Source organism: Salvelinus fontinalis, chromosome 14, assembly GCF_029448725.1.
Source record: "Salvelinus fontinalis isolate EN_2023a chromosome 14, ASM2944872v1, whole genome shotgun sequence".
NCBI lineage: Eukaryota > Metazoa > Chordata > Actinopteri > Salmoniformes > Salmonidae > Salvelinus > Salvelinus fontinalis.
In genome coordinates, this window is record NC_074678.1 from 34,241,592 (window position 1) to 34,259,436 (window position 17,845).

General features: G+C 40.7%; 1 protein-coding gene across 1 annotated transcript; it reads left to right on the forward strand.

Annotated features, from left to right (window-relative positions):
• Positions 1–432: 432 nt before the first annotated feature.
• Positions 433–17,815, forward strand: slc35a3a (solute carrier family 35 member A3a). The gene is made up of 8 exons (XM_055861496.1): positions 433–805; positions 1,393–1,605; positions 1,775–1,929; positions 11,315–11,437; positions 11,537–11,711; positions 12,227–12,345; positions 16,390–16,523; positions 16,628–17,815. The coding sequence occupies exons 2-8, from the start codon at positions 1,416–1,418 to the stop codon at positions 16,716–16,718; spliced, it is 987 nt and encodes a 328-aa protein (XP_055717471.1). The 5' UTR covers positions 433–805; positions 1,393–1,415; the 3' UTR covers positions 16,719–17,815.
• Positions 17,816–17,845: the final 30 nt, after the last annotated feature.

Sequence of the window (17,845 nt, forward strand, 5' to 3'; positions counted from 1 at the left end):
TTTAATTACAACAAATTGTGCTCTGTATTACACTGAACAAATTCAGTGATAAAGCAATCAAAGCAAAGCATTGATATTATGCTGCTTGGCAGACAATTTTATCCAAAGTGACTTACACAGTTTAAATGTATGCACTCGCTGTACTGTATGTGATCTCTGGGGGGATTGAAGCCATAACTTTACCAATGGAGCCAGGAGGAACACGCAGGATGTAAACCATAGTTGCCTCAAACCACATTTCATGTGACCTTACTTGCCAGTATGAGCATACTTGAATGATGCCTAGACAGAAATCTTACATATGGTAAAGAGCCGATTCATCTAAAACTCACAAACAATGCCACCACAGTTTGCAGCAGAAACCTGTCCACCGGATAGAGATATAATTAATTTTATTTCTATGGTCAACCCATCCAGCAGACGGCAGTAGAGAGCGGGCTGAAGGTTAGTTCTTGGTGTTCTGAGCAGATGAGGAAGCAAAAATACTGTACAAGGAAGTAAAATCATACGAAATGCTTTTGACTTAGCTATGTCGTTGCAACTTTAGAATATATACTGTCATAACGCAGACAACAATTATGGCATTATGGACAACAACATCGGTATGAAGGGGCAATGGTAGAATCCCGTTGCTGTTAGCCAGCCTGGGTCAATGGACGCGAGGACTTGAACTGTGGATAAGTTACCTGGCTAGCTACTAACAGACAGCTGAGCTCATTAGCTAGCGCTATAGCTCTCGCTTGAAGAATTACGGCTCAAGTTCAACAACTTTTGTATTACCTAGCTAGCTTTCCAGTGCTACCAGGTAGGTCTACTAGTCTTGCACTATCAAACTGTATGAGATTGGGTCAGTGTCTCGAGCGTAACGTTATCTTGCCTGCTTCCTTGTTGATGAATGATTAGACACCTGCGCTAGCTAGCTAGCCAACTTTCTTGGAATGTGTCACTTGCTTTGACTGTAATCAAACTGAATTAAAAGTTGAAGTATTAAGTTGATCATTGAATGGTTAGCTTTCTGTCATTTGTTCAATGTAGCCTGACTTGTTTTGTCTAATCCTCATTGAAAGGGATTCTCCAATCATGAGAAGGTCCAAACGCACCTCTCACACTACAAATGAAAGGTAGTTCGTCTTTGATGGACAAGGAAACTGTCAGTATGGCATTTGCTGGTGCCCCTGATCTTGTGGACAAAGAGAGGATTGTGTGTTGCTGTTTGTTAGCCAGCAGGCGGAGGCCAGCTTGGCTGATGGGCTACAGTGTCAGTGTGAGCAAATGTTTCTTCACAACCACTGAAGCTTGTCTCCAGTGCCAGACCACAGGAGCAAGAGTTGCAGCCATTTGACCCATCGGTCCTTCCTTTGAATGTTTTAAGACTGTCCCCTCTCCCTGCAGACTGACTCCCGCCTGTCCCCAACATGGCATCCTCCAGGCTGAAGTACCTGTCTCTGGGGGTGTTAGTGTTCCAGACCACCTCTCTGGTGCTGACCATGCGCTACTCCCGCACCCTGCAGGGGGACGGTCACCGCTACCTGGCCTCCTCGGCTGTGGTGGTGGCTGAGTTCATGAAGATCATTACCTGTTTGCTGCTCGTCTTCAAGGAGCACAGTGAGTGGTCTGGATAGAGCTGTCTACTTCCCATCTGCAGTATAGGAAAATAAGACTTTGTGTTTATGTATAAATTTAGGCCTAGAGGAAGACGCATGGAAGGGTTATGCAAGTTATATCTCGGTATCTAACTTTCCCTCTATCTACACCTCTCTCCTGTATGGCACAGGCTACAGTGTTCGGGCTCTGAGCAGTATTCTGAGGCAGGAGATAGCCCACAAACCTATAGAGACCCTGAAGCTGGCCATTCCTTCTGGGATCTACACCCTACAGAACAACCTGCTCTACGTGGCTCTGTCTAACCTAGATGCTGCCACCTACCAGGTAGAACAGAATGTTATGGAGTGTGTTTTTCTCACCATCTCTACACACAATGCTCCATAATGACAAAGTGAAAACCTGTTTTAGACATTTTTGCAAATGTATTGAAAATGAAATGCACAAATACCTCATTTACATAAGTATTCACACCATGAGTCAATACATGTTAGAATAACCTTTGGCAGTGATTATAGCTGTGACTCTTTCTGGGTAAGACTAAGAGCTCCTGGATTGTACAATATATTCAAGGTCTGTCAAGTTGGTTGTTCATCATTACTAGACAGCCATTTTCACGTCTTGCCATAGATTTTCAAGACGATTTAAGTCAAAACTGTAACTAGGCCACTAAGGAACATTCAATGTCGTCTTGGTAAGCTACTCCAGTGTATATTTGTTCTTGTGTTTTAGGTTATTGTCCTACTGAAAGGTGAATTTCTATCACATTGTCTGTTGGAAAACAGACTGAACCAGGTTTTCCTCTAGTATTTTGCCTGTACTTAGCTCTATCCCATTTCTTTTTATCTGAAAAAAACTCCCTAGTCCTTGCCAATTACAAGCACACCCATAACATGCAGCCTAGTCTCATAGACTATACATAACATAGAAATTGTAAATCCAGAACGGTCAAATTAGTATGATATGTTACATTTGGTATGGTTAACTAAGACATATGCTAACTTAAGGCAAAAACGAAAGGACTGGAACATCTAGCAAACTAAAGGTTGCGTGTTCAAGTCTCATCACGGACAACTTTAGCAACTTATTAACTACTTACTACTTTTTAGCTACAGCTTTGATTTCCCTTTGCTTGAATTCCGTCCCCAAAAAATACTCACTAAGTACATTTCAGGTCTGCTGAGTGCAAACTTGAACGTTGTGAAAATTCTGTGCAACTTCCAGCACACAGAGGCTGTACCTGCTTTTAAGTTAGATTTAACAGTGGCCAAGAATGCTAATGTGGCTATTTGATCATAATGTTGGCCTACCATAAAAAGCAATAGAGAAAATGCATCTCATAACATTTTTATATAGAAATAGCTGTTCTATCATTCAGCCTACAGTAGCAGCCAATGTGTGGTGTTCAATGTAGGCCTACATTCCATGAGACATTTGAAAGAAACATGCAGGGCTTGACATTAACCTGTTTATCCACTTGACCTTCAGACAAGGAGGTGACTGAAAATATTGTTATTTGGTGCAAGAACCCACTTTACAAAGTAAAACGCATTATTACAGACAATCAGACACATTTTGCTACCTATTTACACTTTGGGGGAAAATCGTGCCCAATTTAAACGGCCTCGTACTCTATTCTTGCTCGTACAATATGCATATTATTATTACTATTGGATAGAAAACACTCTCTAGTTTCTAAAACCGTTTGAATTTTGTCTGTGAGTAAAACAGAACTCATTTGGCAGCACACTTTCTGACCAGGAAGTGGAAAGTCTGAAAATTATGCTCTGTTCAAGGGCCTGCCTATAAATGGGGATGATACGTATGAGTATACATGCACGTCATACACCTTCCCCTAGATGTCAAGAGGAAGTGAGAGAAGAAATGAAGTGTTTATCTTGGTCTGAGGTGGAATATATCCTCTTGGCACGACGAGTCATCCATTTCCTGTTTTCTGGAAAGCGCGCAGATGGACCTGGAATTGCCTTCTGAAAAGCCGTCGTTATAGGCGACTACTATCTCCGGCTTTGATTTTATTTGATACATGTCACAATATCATCGTAAAGTATGTTTTTTCAATATAGTTTTATTAGATTTTTGAAATTTATTCGGTACGTTAGGCGTGTTGCGTTGTGTGCCTTTGTTCAGAAAGGAGAGCTTTGCGCCACTTGGCCAGTGTGCTTGCTAATTCAAGAGGGAAAAACAATGTTCTAAATCCAAACAACGACTGTTCTGGACAAAGGACCCCTTGTCCAACATTCTGATGGAAGATCACCAAAAGTAAGAAACATTTTATGATGCTATTTCATATATCTGTCAAACTGTATACTAGTAGTTTTGCGCCCAGGTTTTGGCCACTCTCTCGCTATAACATAAGCCTTATGTCGTAATGAAGATATTTTTTGAATTCTAACACTGCGATTGCATTAAGAACTAATGGATCTATCATTTCCTATACAACATGCATTTTTTTGTAATGTTTATGAATAGCTATTTGGTCAGAATAGGTCAGAGTCTAATAGAAATATCTGCACATTCTGGGAAAAGGAAGCTACGTTAGCATAATGGATAACCACTGATTTCAGCTCTAAATATGCACATTTTTGAACAAAACATAAGTGTATGTATAACCTGATGTTATAGGACTGTCATCTGAGGAAGGTTAGTGAAAATTAATATCTTTTGCTGGTTTATTCGCTAACGCTAACGTGCCTATTGCTATCGCGCCTTGATGAATGAATGCGGTTGTGTGGTAGGCTATTGTAGTAAGCTAATATAATGCTATATTGTGTTTTCGCTGTAAAACACTTAAAAAATCTGAAATATTGGCTGGATTCACAAGATGCTTGTCTTTCATTTGCTGTACACAATGCATTTTTCAGAAATGTTTTATGATGAGTATTTAGGTATTCCACGTTGGTCTCTATAATTACTCTGGCTGCTTCGGTGCTATTTTTGACGTTAGCTGTGATGGTAGCTGCAATGTAAAACTGATTTATGCCTCAAATATGCACATTTTTCGAACAAAACATATATTTATTGTGTAACATGTTATAAGACTGTCATCTGATGAAGTTGTTTCTTGGTTAGTTTGGTTGGTTCTTGGTTAGTTAGGTTGGCTTTGTGCATGCTACCTGTGCTGTGAAAAATGTCTGTCCTTCTTTGTATTTGGTGGTGAGCTAACATAAATATATGTGCTGTTTTCGCTGTAAAACATTTAAAAAATCGGACATGTTGACTGCATTCACAAGATGTGTATCTTTCATTTGCTGTATTGGACTTGTTAAATAACTTCTTGCAACTATAGGGGGTGCTGTTTCGCATTAGCATAATTTCCTCTACACATTAAACGGCTTCCTACTCAATTCTTGCTCGTACAATATGCATATTATTACTTTTATTGGATAGAAAACACTCTAGTTTCTATAGCCGTTGGAATTTTGTCTCTGAGTGAAACAGAACTCAATCTACAGCACTTTTCATGATAGGGAGTCAGATTTCAGACATCTTGGCACCTGGTCTGGAGTCAGTTTAAAGGTCCGTGTAAACGCTATGGAGAAACAGACACTAATTACGTCTTCCCCTGGATGTCAGTGCGTGATAACGATTTGAATGGTGTCGATTGCGCAATCAGTCCCTCTATAAACCACCAAATACCGGAAGTAGCTTCCCTTTGCTGCCTGCGTCTTGCGCGAGAAGGACATCGGACTCGCCTCCTTCCGACCTGTTGTTTAGCCAGTAATATTTCTCTGGTCATGTTTTTACCCGTTATAGGTGTTAACAGCATCATAAGGTAGTTAATTTGAACCGTTTTATAGCAATTTAGATCCGTTTAGTGCGATTTTGAGGCATTGCTTTGTTATGCACTTTCAAGCACCGGGCACGTTTCGGGGTCCCGGTCGAACGTTAGTGGGCATTTCGACGGACAGAGGACATCTTTCGACCAAATGAAGATTAGACCCAAGAAAGGATATATTGCCCAAGATACTGATGGAAGATCACCTCATAGTAAGAAATATTTAAGATGATAAATCGTTGTTCTGTAGAAAAATGTTAAACGCACGTTCCGCCATCTTGTTTGCTATAGCTTCGCGTGGCGAACCCTGTATTGCACAGTAAGGATAATTTTAGAAATGTAATTCCGCGATTGCATAAAGAACTAATTTGTCTTTTGATAGCTGTCCAACTTATATTTTTTTAGTCAAGTTTATGAATAGATATCCATGAGACAAGATCACTGTGAAAGAGGGCGACCGACATTTTCAGGCTAGTTTTGCTAGTATTGTCATTGTATAACCACGTTTTTTTATGGCTAAATATGCACATTTTCGAACAAACTCTAGATGTATGTTGTAATATGATGTTACAGGAGTGTCATCGGAAGAATTCTGAGAAGGTTAGTGAAAAAATTTAAATATTTTGGCGATAATTACGTTATCGCTCTCTTTGGCTTGAATCAATGCTCTGGTAACGTTTGCACATGTGGTATGCTAATATAACGATTTATTGTGTTTTCGCTGTAAAACACTTAGAACATCTGAAATATTGTCTGAATTCACAAGATCTGTGTCTTTCCATTGCTATGTGCTGTGTATTTTTAAGAAATGTTTTATGATGAGTAAATTGGTAAAACACGTTGCTCTCTGTAGTAATTCTAGTCGCTTTGGTGAGATTTGTGATGGTGGCTGCAATGGCAAACTATGATTTATACCTGAAATATGCAAATTTTTCTAACAAAACCTATCCTATACAATAAATATGTTATCAGACTGTCATCTGATGAGGTTTTTTCTTGGTTAGTGGCTATCAATATCTTAGTTTAGCCGAATTGGTGATAGCTACTGGTGGAGAGAAAAAATGGTGGACAAAGAAAATTGTTGTCTTTTGCTAACGTGGTTAGCTAATAGATTTACATATTGTGTCTTCCCTGTAAAACATTTTAAAAATCAGAGATGATGGCTTGAATCACAAGATCTGTATCTTTCATTTGGTGTCTTGGACTTGTGATTGAATGATATTTAGATGCTACTATTTAATTGTGATAGCGATGCTAATCAGTGTGTGGGGGGGGGGGGGGGGGGGGTGCTCCCGGACCCGGGGTAGAGGCTCGTGAAAGGTTAATGTGTGAAAGTTAAATAATTCTAAAAAATATTTTTTGAATTTCGCGCTCTGCCTTTTCAGTGGAATGTGGGAGGAGTTCCGCTAGCGGAACACCTGGGCCAGACAGGTTAAGGCAAAAAAAATAGCTCTTTATCTGACTTGCTTTTCAAAGATGTCTAGAAATGTACATATTTTGTGCTCTTGTAGGAAGCAATCACCCCCCTATTGCTAACTACAAATGATCTGTAACTGGGCTAATAACTCACTAAATAGCTAAATATATTAATAGAACGTGGCTACATGCAGCTCTCTGATCTCAAAACAGGCAGCATCTACTCAAGACTGCTCATGCTGTAAATACAGTCCAGTTCAAAGTAAATGGCACAGATCCATATATAACAATGGTCTATTTGCATATATCTGCTGCGCTGATTGTTTATGCTGCACTGGTCTGTGTAGAATATGTCAATGCATATGGAATCTTACTCCCATGCATTCTGCCTACAACAAAATCTTGTGCATAGTTAGTTTTGTTTTGGTATGTTGCATTTGAAAGTGGCTAATATTGCATTTTCGATGACAATTGCTGCAGTAAAGGGAAACGTTGATAGTGTTAACAGGGAAAACGCTCAGAAAAGTGCTACCAACGTTTTCTGAGTCAAGATCACTTTTTGAGTCAAAATGCAAGCCGAGATCTAGCCTATCCAATATTAACCAATTACAAACAGTACTGTAACAATTAGGTTGTTGTAGTAAGCTATAGGCCCAATACATTATCACCGCATATTGGCTTTGCTTGAATTGCCCTACCAATGCATTGTTGTTTGGGCCATTTTTTTAAATTATATTTCGAAATTTGAGGTAGGTTATATGATCACACTGGCATTAGATCTGTTGCTGTATTACTTGTGAGGCACAGCTGAGTGCGCATACATTAAAAAAAAAAGCTTTTCATTTGTATTTTGCTGGTGCCTGCATCTAATGGTCAGTCTAATGGGAGAGAGCAGCAGACTGAGGGTCCGCCTCAACTTACTTCCGCTCTCCCTTACCAAAAAGGGACGCCGTCTTCCAGCTGATGGCGAAACTCAAGTCGCATCTCATTATTTCTGCCTCATGCACAAATTCATGTTACGCCTATGAACAGGGAAAGGGAAATATTCTTCGACATAAAAAAAAAAACAAGAAGCTAATAATAACAACAACGTAAGCCGATAGACTTTCCTACTTATTTACATTGCATTCGGAAAGTATTCAGACCCCTTGACTTTTTCCACATTTTGGCACGTGACAGCCTTATTCTTAAATGTATTAAATTGTTATTTTTCCTCATCAATCTACACAGAATACCCAATACTGACAAAGCAAAAACAGCTTTTTAAGACAGTTTTGCAAATATATTAAAAATAAAAATAAACAGAAATATACATTTTACATAAGTGTTCAGACCCTTTACTCAGTACTTTGTTGAAGCACCTTTGGCAGCAATTATAGCCCAGAGTCTTGTTGGGTATGACGCTACAAGCTTGGCACACCTGTATTTGGGGAGATTCTCCCATTCTTCTCTGCAGATTCTCTCAAGCTCTGTCAGGTTGGATGGGGAGCGTCGCTGCACAGCTATTTTCAGGTATCTCCAGAGATGTTCGATCGGGTTCAAGTCTGGGCTCTGGCTGGGCCACTCAGCCAGACTTGTCCCGAAGCCACTCCTGCATTGTCTTGGCTGTGTGCTTAGGGTCGTTGTCTTGTTGGAAGGTGAACCTTTGCCCCAGTCTGAGGTCCTGAGCAAGTTTTCATCAAGGATCTCTCTGTACTTTGCTCTGTTCATCTATCCGATTCCCTCGATCCTGACTAGTCTCCCAGTCCCTGCTGCTGAAAAACATCCCACAGCATGATGCTGCCACCACAATGCTTCACTGTAGGGTGGTGCTAAGTTTCCTTCAGACGTGACGCTTGGCATTCAGGCCAAAGAGTTCAATCTTGGTTTCATCAGACCAGAGAATCTTGTTTCTGAGAGTCCTTTAGGTGCCTTTTGGCAAACTCCAGGTGGGCTGTCATGTGCCTTTTCCTGAGGAGTGGCTTCTGTCTGGCCACTCACCATAAAGGCCTGATTGGTGGAGTGCTGCAGAGATGTTTGTCCTTCTGGAAGGTTCTCCCATCTCCACAAATGAACTCTGGAGCTCTGTCAGAGTGACCATCGGGTTCTTGGTCATCTCTCTGACCAAGGCCCTTCTCCCCCGATTTTCCTCAATTTGGCCGGGCAGCCAGCACTAGAAACAGTCTTGGTGGTTCCAAACATCTTCCATTTTAGAATGATGTAGGCCACTGTGTTCTTAGGGACCTTCAATGCTGCAGAAATATTTTGGTACCCTTCCCCAGACCTGTGCCTCGACACCATCCTGTCTCGGAGCTCTATGGACAATTCCTTCGACCTCATGGCTTGGATTTTGATCTGACATGCATTGTCAACTGTGGGACCTTGTATAGACAGGCGTGTGCCTTTCCAAATCATGTCCAATAAGTTGAATTTACCACAGGTAGACTCCAAGTTGTTGAAACATCTCAAGGATAATCAATGGAAACAGGATGCACCTGAGCTCAATTTTGAGTCTCCTAGCAAAGTGTCTGAAGGTATTTCTGTTTTTTTCTGTATTGTGTGTAGATTGAGATGTTTTTTATTTAATCCATTTTAGAATAAGGCTGTAACGTAACAAAATGTAGAAAAGGGGAAGGGGTCTGAATACTTTCCGAATGCACTGTATTACTGTTGCAGTGCTTGTTGTAGCGCAGTGGAATAGGAAGAATGTGCATTTTATTTAACACTTTTATAAAGTGTTGACAGTGCTGAGTAAGAACTTAAACATGAACTCACTCATTAAAAACAGCAGCTTTTTGCTGTATTCGTTGGCAATCTCTAGTAATGGTTTTAAAATCTCACAGTATCAACTTTGCTGTAGCTTGCTTTTATGCGTGCTAAATTACTGCAGACACTGTCATCTGAGCCATCCGATTGGCCAGCGGTAGGCCTATAATGCACTTGGTTTGCTCTCTGGGCACATCGGGAAGGCAGAGTTTGTACCTTCAGACACATGTAATGGTTCAAAATGGCAACAATTTGCCTACCTGGCGCGCAGGGCAGCTGAATCGGGTGCACCTACCGCCAACATCCCCAGACTAAATAAAAAGATGTCGGAACACAAGGCTTTATCATTGGGTTCTTTACAGAAATGTTTGGTGATTGACTAGGAATGCTTTGGAGATCGACCACTGGATCGTGATCGACCAGTTGGTGACCATTGCTCTAGAAAGTTGAGTGAAGTTCAGTCTCGTGCTTCTCTCTGTGGGCTGATATTTCTTCTGCGTCGCAGTCTCGGGGCTACTGCGTGCAGCTTTAGAGGGAACATTGTTTGCAACTACTTAGCATGTTAGCTAACCCTTCCCCTAACCATAACCCTTCCCCCTAACCTTAATCCTTTAACATAATACCCTAGCCTAGCAAACAGTAGCCACTACAAATTGGAATTTGTAACATATCATACAAAATGGATGCTAGACATCCAAAAATGAATACATACCATAGGAAATGTAACATATCATACTAAATGGAGTGTCTCGGATTTACGTGTACAGAATAATAAGAAATGCTCTGAGACCAGGTTGTAACATGATGAAGCCATCACCATACTTGAAAAAATAAAGAGTTTTGTTTGCCCCGAACATATCACTTTGTCTTCAGGACATAAAGTGAATTTCTTTGCCACATTTTTAGCAGTTTTACTTTAGTGCCTTATTGAAAACAGGATGCATGTTTTTCAATATTCTTATTCTGTATAGGGTTTCTTATTTTCACTCTGTAATTTAGATTAGTATTGTGGAGTAACTGCAAGGTTGTTGATCCATCCTCAGTTTTCTCCTATCACAGCCAATAAACTCTCTAACTGTTTTAAAGTCACCATTGGCCTCCTGGTGAAATCCCTGAGTTTCCTTCCTCTCTGGCAACTGAGTTAGGAAGGATGCCTGTATGCTTGTAGTGACTGGGTGTATTGATACACCATCCAATGTGTAATTAATAACTTCATCATGCTCAAAGGGATATTCAATGTATGCTTTTTATTTTATTTTTACCAGTCTACCAATAGGTGCCCTTCATTGCGAGGCATTGGAAAACCTACCTGGTCCTTTTTGGTTGAATCTGTGTTTGAAACCTTACAGATAATTGTCTATGTGTGGGGAAACGGAGTCATTCAAAATCATGTTAAACACTATTGCACACAGAGTGAGTCCATCCAACTTCTTATGTGACTTGTTAAGCAAATCTTTACTCCTGAACTAATTTAGGCTTCTCCATAACAAGTGTGTTTGAATACTATTTGACTCCTTTCAGCTTTTCATTTTTAATTAATTTGTTACAATTTCAAAAAAACATCATTCCTGTTTGACATTATGGGGTATTGTGTGTGGGCCAGTGACAAATAGTAAGTTCAGGCTGTAACACAACACAATGTGGAAAAAGTCAAGGGGTGTGAATACTGAAGGCACTGTATTAGTGTCTGGGGTAGTATACTTTTTATGGTCTCTAAATGGTGTCCCCTGTTTTCCCCTTGTCTGTCTCCACCAGGTGACCTACCAGCTGAAGATCCTCACCACAGCTCTCTTCTCAGTGTCCATGCTGGGCCGGAGACTGGGTGTGTACCAGTGGCTCTCCCTACTCGTCCTCATGGCTGGGGTTGCACTTGTGCAGGTAAACTCTACTCCAACTCCTTTACAATCCACTTTTTTTTTTTACCTGCATTTTACACACTCCAGTGTGTTTGTATGTTTGTGTCTGTCCAATGTCTAGTGGCCCTCTGAGTCCCTTGGGGCCCCTGATAGGGAGCAGCTGTCTGCGGGGTCCCAGTTTGTTGGCGTGGCGGCGGTGCTGGTGGCCTGCTTCTCCAGTGGCTTTGCTGGCGTTTACTTTGAGAAGATCCTCAAAGAGACAAAACAGAGTGTCTGGGTCCGCAACATCCAACTGGGTCAGTATGAAACGGTTCTACTATACTAGGGTTGTAAGGGCACTTCTGTCACAGAATTACTCTGTTATTATCAAATAAATAATTTATGACAGAGCTCTAGTACTGTGTCTTTGAAGTGACGTTTTAGTGTTCCTTCCTCCTCACTGAAACCCTGCGTTTTTCTCTGTGCCAAATGAGTCTTCCTGCTGTTTTTTTTTTCTGTTTTTTTTTCTTTTTTTCTCCAGCTGAACGTGTGAAGTGTGTGTTAATTCTCCTGTGATTAATTTCCTGGTGTGAACTTGTGCTAGTTTTCTGTATAGAGTTTCTGTATCGAGAAAATGCTGCATTCATCCTCATACATTGGATGAGACTAGTGTTTTATCATTCATGTCTATGGATGTAGACATAGTTTTTTTCAGTCAATCACTGCAGGTTATTGTTTTTGATGAAAGCTGGCAGGGTTACGTTAAATCCATTTTCCTATCATTCATATTCGGTTCAAACTCATATCATCTGACCTGTTTGTCTGTGTGTAGGAATGTTTGGCCTGGTGTTTGGTCTGATGGGGATGTTTGCGTACGATGGGGAGAGGGTCCAAGAGTCTGGGATGTTCCAGGGATACAACACAGTCACCTGGATAGTGGTGGCTCTGCAGGTACATCTCACTATTATTTGTTTTACTTCACCTGTGAGCTGCAGGTAAAATGTAGTCAGTATGTACTGTTAGTTCACAAGCTACAAATGTGAAGAAATTGTGTTGTTAGATTCTAAATAAACAGAGTAAAACTCACGGACGACTAGTAAAGATCAAACCAAGTTTATTCACCCACTGGGTCACACCGCTGCATAAGATAAAGACATATTTACACAAGCACTGGTATTTAAACCTTACTCCAATGCTGAGGCATCTCACACATCTGGACAGCCAATACATCTCTGTTGCTCGACAGGACTTTAGTGATGCCTGTTCTTTCTCACTTCTTCTGACCTGACCTTGGCCCAAATTCCCCACTCTTCCCCAACTCACGGTTGTCCTGTTGACTTGTACCAGACTGTGGCCCTTTTCTCCATAGGATACACGATGCCTAACAATAACATGTTCTGACAGAATGTAAACATTCTGCGTTCCCCTCTCTCCCTCGGTAACATGGAATAAGGATATTTCAAGTTTAAAAGTCAGAACCAGTCGTTGCCAAAACTTTTGAGAATGACACAAATATTAATTTCTACAAGGTTTACTGCTTCAGTGTCTTCAGATATTTTTGACAGATTCTTACTATGGAATGCTGAAGTATAATTACAAGCATTTCATAAGTGTCAAAAGCTTTTATTGACAATTACATAAAGTTGATGCAAAGAGTCAATATTTGCAGTGTTGACCCTTCTTTTTCAAGACCTCTGCAATCCATCCTGGCATGCTGTCAATTAACTTCTAGGCCACATCTTGACCGATGGCAGCCCATTCTTGCATAGTCAATGCTTGGATTTTGTCAGAATTTGTGGGGTTTTGTTTGTCCACCCGCCTCTTGAGGATTGACCACAAGTTCTCAATGGGATTAAGGTCTGGGGAGTTTCCTGACCATGGACCCAAAATATCAATGTTTTGTTCCCCGAGCCACTTAGTTATCACTTTTGCCTTATGGCAAGGTGCTCCATCATGCTGAAAAAGGCATTGTTCGTCACCAAACTGTTCCTGGATGGTTGGGAGAAGTTGCTCTCGTAGGGTGTGTTGGTACCTTTTTTTATTCATGGCTGTGTTCTTAGGCAAAATTGTGAGTGAGCCCACTCCCTTGGCTGAGAAGCAACCCCACACATGAATGGTCTCAGGATGCTTTACTGTTGGCATGACACAGGACTGATGGTAGCGCTCACCTTGTCTTCTCTGGACAAGCTTTTTTCCGGATGCCCCAAACAATCAGAAAGAGGATTCATCAGAGAAAGTTACTTCACCCCAGTCCTCAGCAGTCCAATCCCTGTACCTTTTGCAGAATATCAGTCTGTCCCTGATGTTTTTCCTGGAGAGAAGTGGCTTCTTTGCTGCCCTTCTTGACACCAGGCCATCCTCCAAAAGTCTTTGCCTCACTGTTAGAGGTCGAACGATTATGATTTTTCAAATCCGATACCGATTTAAATGTAATTGTATTTATTTATTTGTAATAATGACAATTACAACAATACTGAATGAACACTTATTTTAACTTAATATAATACATCAATAATATAAATTTAGCCTCAAATAAATAATGAAACATGTTCAATTTGGTTTAAATAATGCGAAAACAAAGTGTTGGCGAAGAAAGTAAAAGTGCAATATGTGCCATGTAAAAAAGCTAACGTTTAAGTTCCTTGCTCAGAACATGAAAGCTGGTGGTTCCTTTTAACATGAGTCTTCAATATTCCCAGGTAAGAAGTTTTAGGTTGTAGTTATTATAGGAATTATAGGACTATTTATCTCTATACCATATGTATTTCATATACCTTTGACTATTGGATGTTCTTATAGGCACTTTAGTATTGCCAGTGTAACAGTATAGCTTCCGTCCCTCTCCTCGCCCCTACCTGGAACCAGGAACACATCGAAAGCCTAACCCTACTTCAAGGTCTGATCGAGTGCCGTCACCGATTGAAACGCTATTAGCGTGTACCCCACTAACTAGCTAGCCATTTCACATCGGTTACACCAGCCTAATCTCGGAAGTTGATAGGCTTGAAGTCATAAACAGCTCAATGCTTGAAGCACAACGAAGAGCTGCTGTGCTGTTTGAATGAATGCTTACGAGCCTGCTTCTGCCTACCACCGCTCAGACTGCTCTATCAAATATCAAATCATAGACTTAATTATAACATAATAACACACAGAAATACGAGCCTTAGGTCATTAATATGGTCAAATCCAGAAACTATCATTTCGAAAACAAAACGTTTATTCTTTCAGTGAAATACGGAACCGTTCTGTATTTTATCTAACTGGTGGCATCCCTAAGTCTAAATTTTGCAGTTACATTGTACAGCCTTCAATGTTATGTCATAATTATGTACAATTCTGGCAAATTAATTACGGTCTTTGTTAGGAATAAATGGTCTTCACACAGTTCACAACGAGCCAGGCGGCCCAAACTGCTGCATATACCCTGACTGCTTGCAAGGAACGCAAGAGAAGTGACACAATTTCCCTAGTTAAAAGAAAGTCATGTTAGTAGGCCATATTAACTAAATATGCAGGTTTAAAAATATATACTTGTGTATTGAATTTAAAGGCATTGATATTTATGGTTAAGCACACATTGGTGCAACGACAGTGCTTTTTTCACGAATGCGCTTGTTAAATCCTCAGTAGGCTGTGATTTGATGAGAAATTAACAGGCACCGCATCGATTATATGCAATGCAGGACACGCTAGATAAACTAGTAATATCATCAACCATGTGTAGTTAACTAGTGATTATGTTAAGGTTGATTGTTTTTAATAAGATAAGTTTAATGCTAGCTAGCAACTTACCTTGGCTTCTTGCTGCACTCGCGTAACAGGTAGTCAGCCTGCCACGCAGGCTCCTCGTGGAGTGCAATGGAAGGCAGGTGGTTAGAGCGTTGGACTAGTAACCGGAAGGTTGCAAGATCGAATCCCCGAGCTGACAAGGTAAAAATCTGTCGTTCTGCCCCTGAACAAGGCAGTTAACCCACCGTTCCTAGGTCGTCATTGAAAATAAGAATGTGTTCTTAACTGACTTGCCTAGTTACATTAAAAAAAAACATTTTTATTTTATTTAACGGCCACAATCGGTGTCCAAAAATGCAGATTACCGATTGTTATGAAAACTTGAAATCGGCCCTAATTAATCGGCCATTCCGATTTAATCGGTCGACCTCTACTCACTGTGCGTGCAGATGCACTCACACCTGCCTGCTGCCATTCCTGAGCAAGCTCTGTACTGGTGGTGCCTCGATCCCGCAGCAGAATCAACTTTAGGAGACGGTCCTGGCACTTGCTGGACTTTCTTGGGTGCCCTGAAGCCTTCACAACATTTGAACCGCTCTCCTTGAAGTTCTTGATGATCTGATAAATGGTTTATTTAGGTGCAATCTTACTGGCAGCAATATCCTTGCCTGTGAAGCCCTTTTTGTGCATAGCAATGATGACGGCACGTGTTTCCTTGCAGGTAACCATGGTTGACAGAGGAAAAGCAATAATTCCAAGCACCACCCTCCTTTTGAAGCTTCCAGTCTGTTATTCGAACTCAATCAGCATGACCGAGTGATCTCCAGCCTTGTCCTCGTCAACACTCACACCTGTGTTAACGAGAGAATCACTGACATGATGTCAGCTGGTCCTTTTGTGGCAGGGCTGAAATGCAGTGGAAATGTTTTTTGGGCATTCAGTTCATTTGCATGGCAAAGAGGGACTTTGCAATTAATCTGATCACTCTTCATAACATTCTGGAGTATATGCAAATTGCCATCATACAAACTGAGGCAGCAGACTTTGTGAAAATTAACATTTGTCATTCTCCAAACTTTTGGCCACGACTGTACAGTTTTAAGTGAAAATTCTTGCACTGTTAATCATGTTGAATGAATATTGCCATGCCTATTGACTAAGGTGCTATTGCTTGATCTCGTTCCAATTTTGTGAGCTTATTAGTATTATAGTGTTCCTTTGCCCACTGCTCATCCAGTCCATATCTGGTGTGTGTTTCTCTAGGCACTAGGAGGGCTGGTTATAGCAGCTGTCATCAAGTATGCAGACAACATCTTGAAGGGTTTCGCTACATCACTCTCTATCATTCTGTCAACACTCATATCCTACTTTTGGCTGCAGGACTTCGACCCAACTAGGTTCTCACACAACACACACATTCTCTCTTGAGCTGGGTTATTTTAATTACCTAATTGAATGTCGCTTGTCTCTGACACGTAATGCTGTGTCTTGTCTTCTCCAGTGTGTTCTTCATGGGTGCAGTGCTGGTCATCGTGGCCACCTTCCTGTATGGCTACGAGGGCAAGCCCTCCCCCAACCCCAGTCGTGCCTAGGGGACATCGCAGAGGGAAAAAAGGAGGACCGAAAGAGAGGTCAGGTAAAAGAAGATATGAGAAGAAGAAAGTGGAGAGGAAGAGGGAAGTGGAGTGAAGGACACTAGACTAGTGGCATTGAGATGGGCCTCTGACACCATGAAGTGCATCAACTATGAAATGTGACCAGGAAGTAGCCAGACAAGGCTGTTCCTCACCATGGTTACCACTACAGAGAAATACAACCATGAGAAATAGACCCATGAGTCATGACCAAGCTGAGCAGTGTACTGGTCAGCCAGCTTACCGCACTGGGCCAAAACTGTCTTAATGTTACTGTCATCAGCTCAATCATGAAGATGATGGGTAAAACAAAGACACCATAATGTTCACACATGACTTGTGACAATAGTCCAGATGTATTAGACTCCGAAGACATACTGATGAACTGTGTTGCTGTCTCACTGCTGTAGAACTCAGTTTGTGGGTCGTTCCACGAAATGAGTGCCTTTTGCGCCCCTTTGATATTTTAAGTAAACATGGGGCACCAATATTACATTTTTAAAAGTCTGTTATATTAATTGAAGTGCCCTTTTGTGTATATACTGTATTTCTAAAGATGATTATTTATTAATGTGATTAGTTATTAATTTACATCTTTCCCTAATTTTAAGGTCAACCCTGTTACCTGAACTTAAAGAAACACTGAACATCTAATAGTCAAACCACAGTGTAAAAAAAGCTGGTTCTACTCTTTTTGGCCATTTTCTGTCACAAGGGGTTTTATGGCTGTTTTTAAGATTAAATCGTCAACCCTGTTACTTTAATTGGCCCTTACTATAGTATTTTTTTGAGATGGGAAAATTAGTTTTTATTAAGTTGAACATGTGGTCTTTGACAGTGTTAAAATTACGTGAAATCAAACTTATTTTTTCCAAGTTTTCAAGTTACACTACTCAAAAGGCACCCAATTGGTGAAACGACCCTTGTACTTTTCCTCTCTTTGTCATCACTTGATTTGTTTGTTATTTGGGGAAGCGGGTAAGGATGACTTTGTTACTGTATTTACCAATCATTAAGGAACGCTTGTCCATAAAGAAAATGTTTCCTACATCAAAGACGAGTGTGTCATTTAGAAATTCTACAAG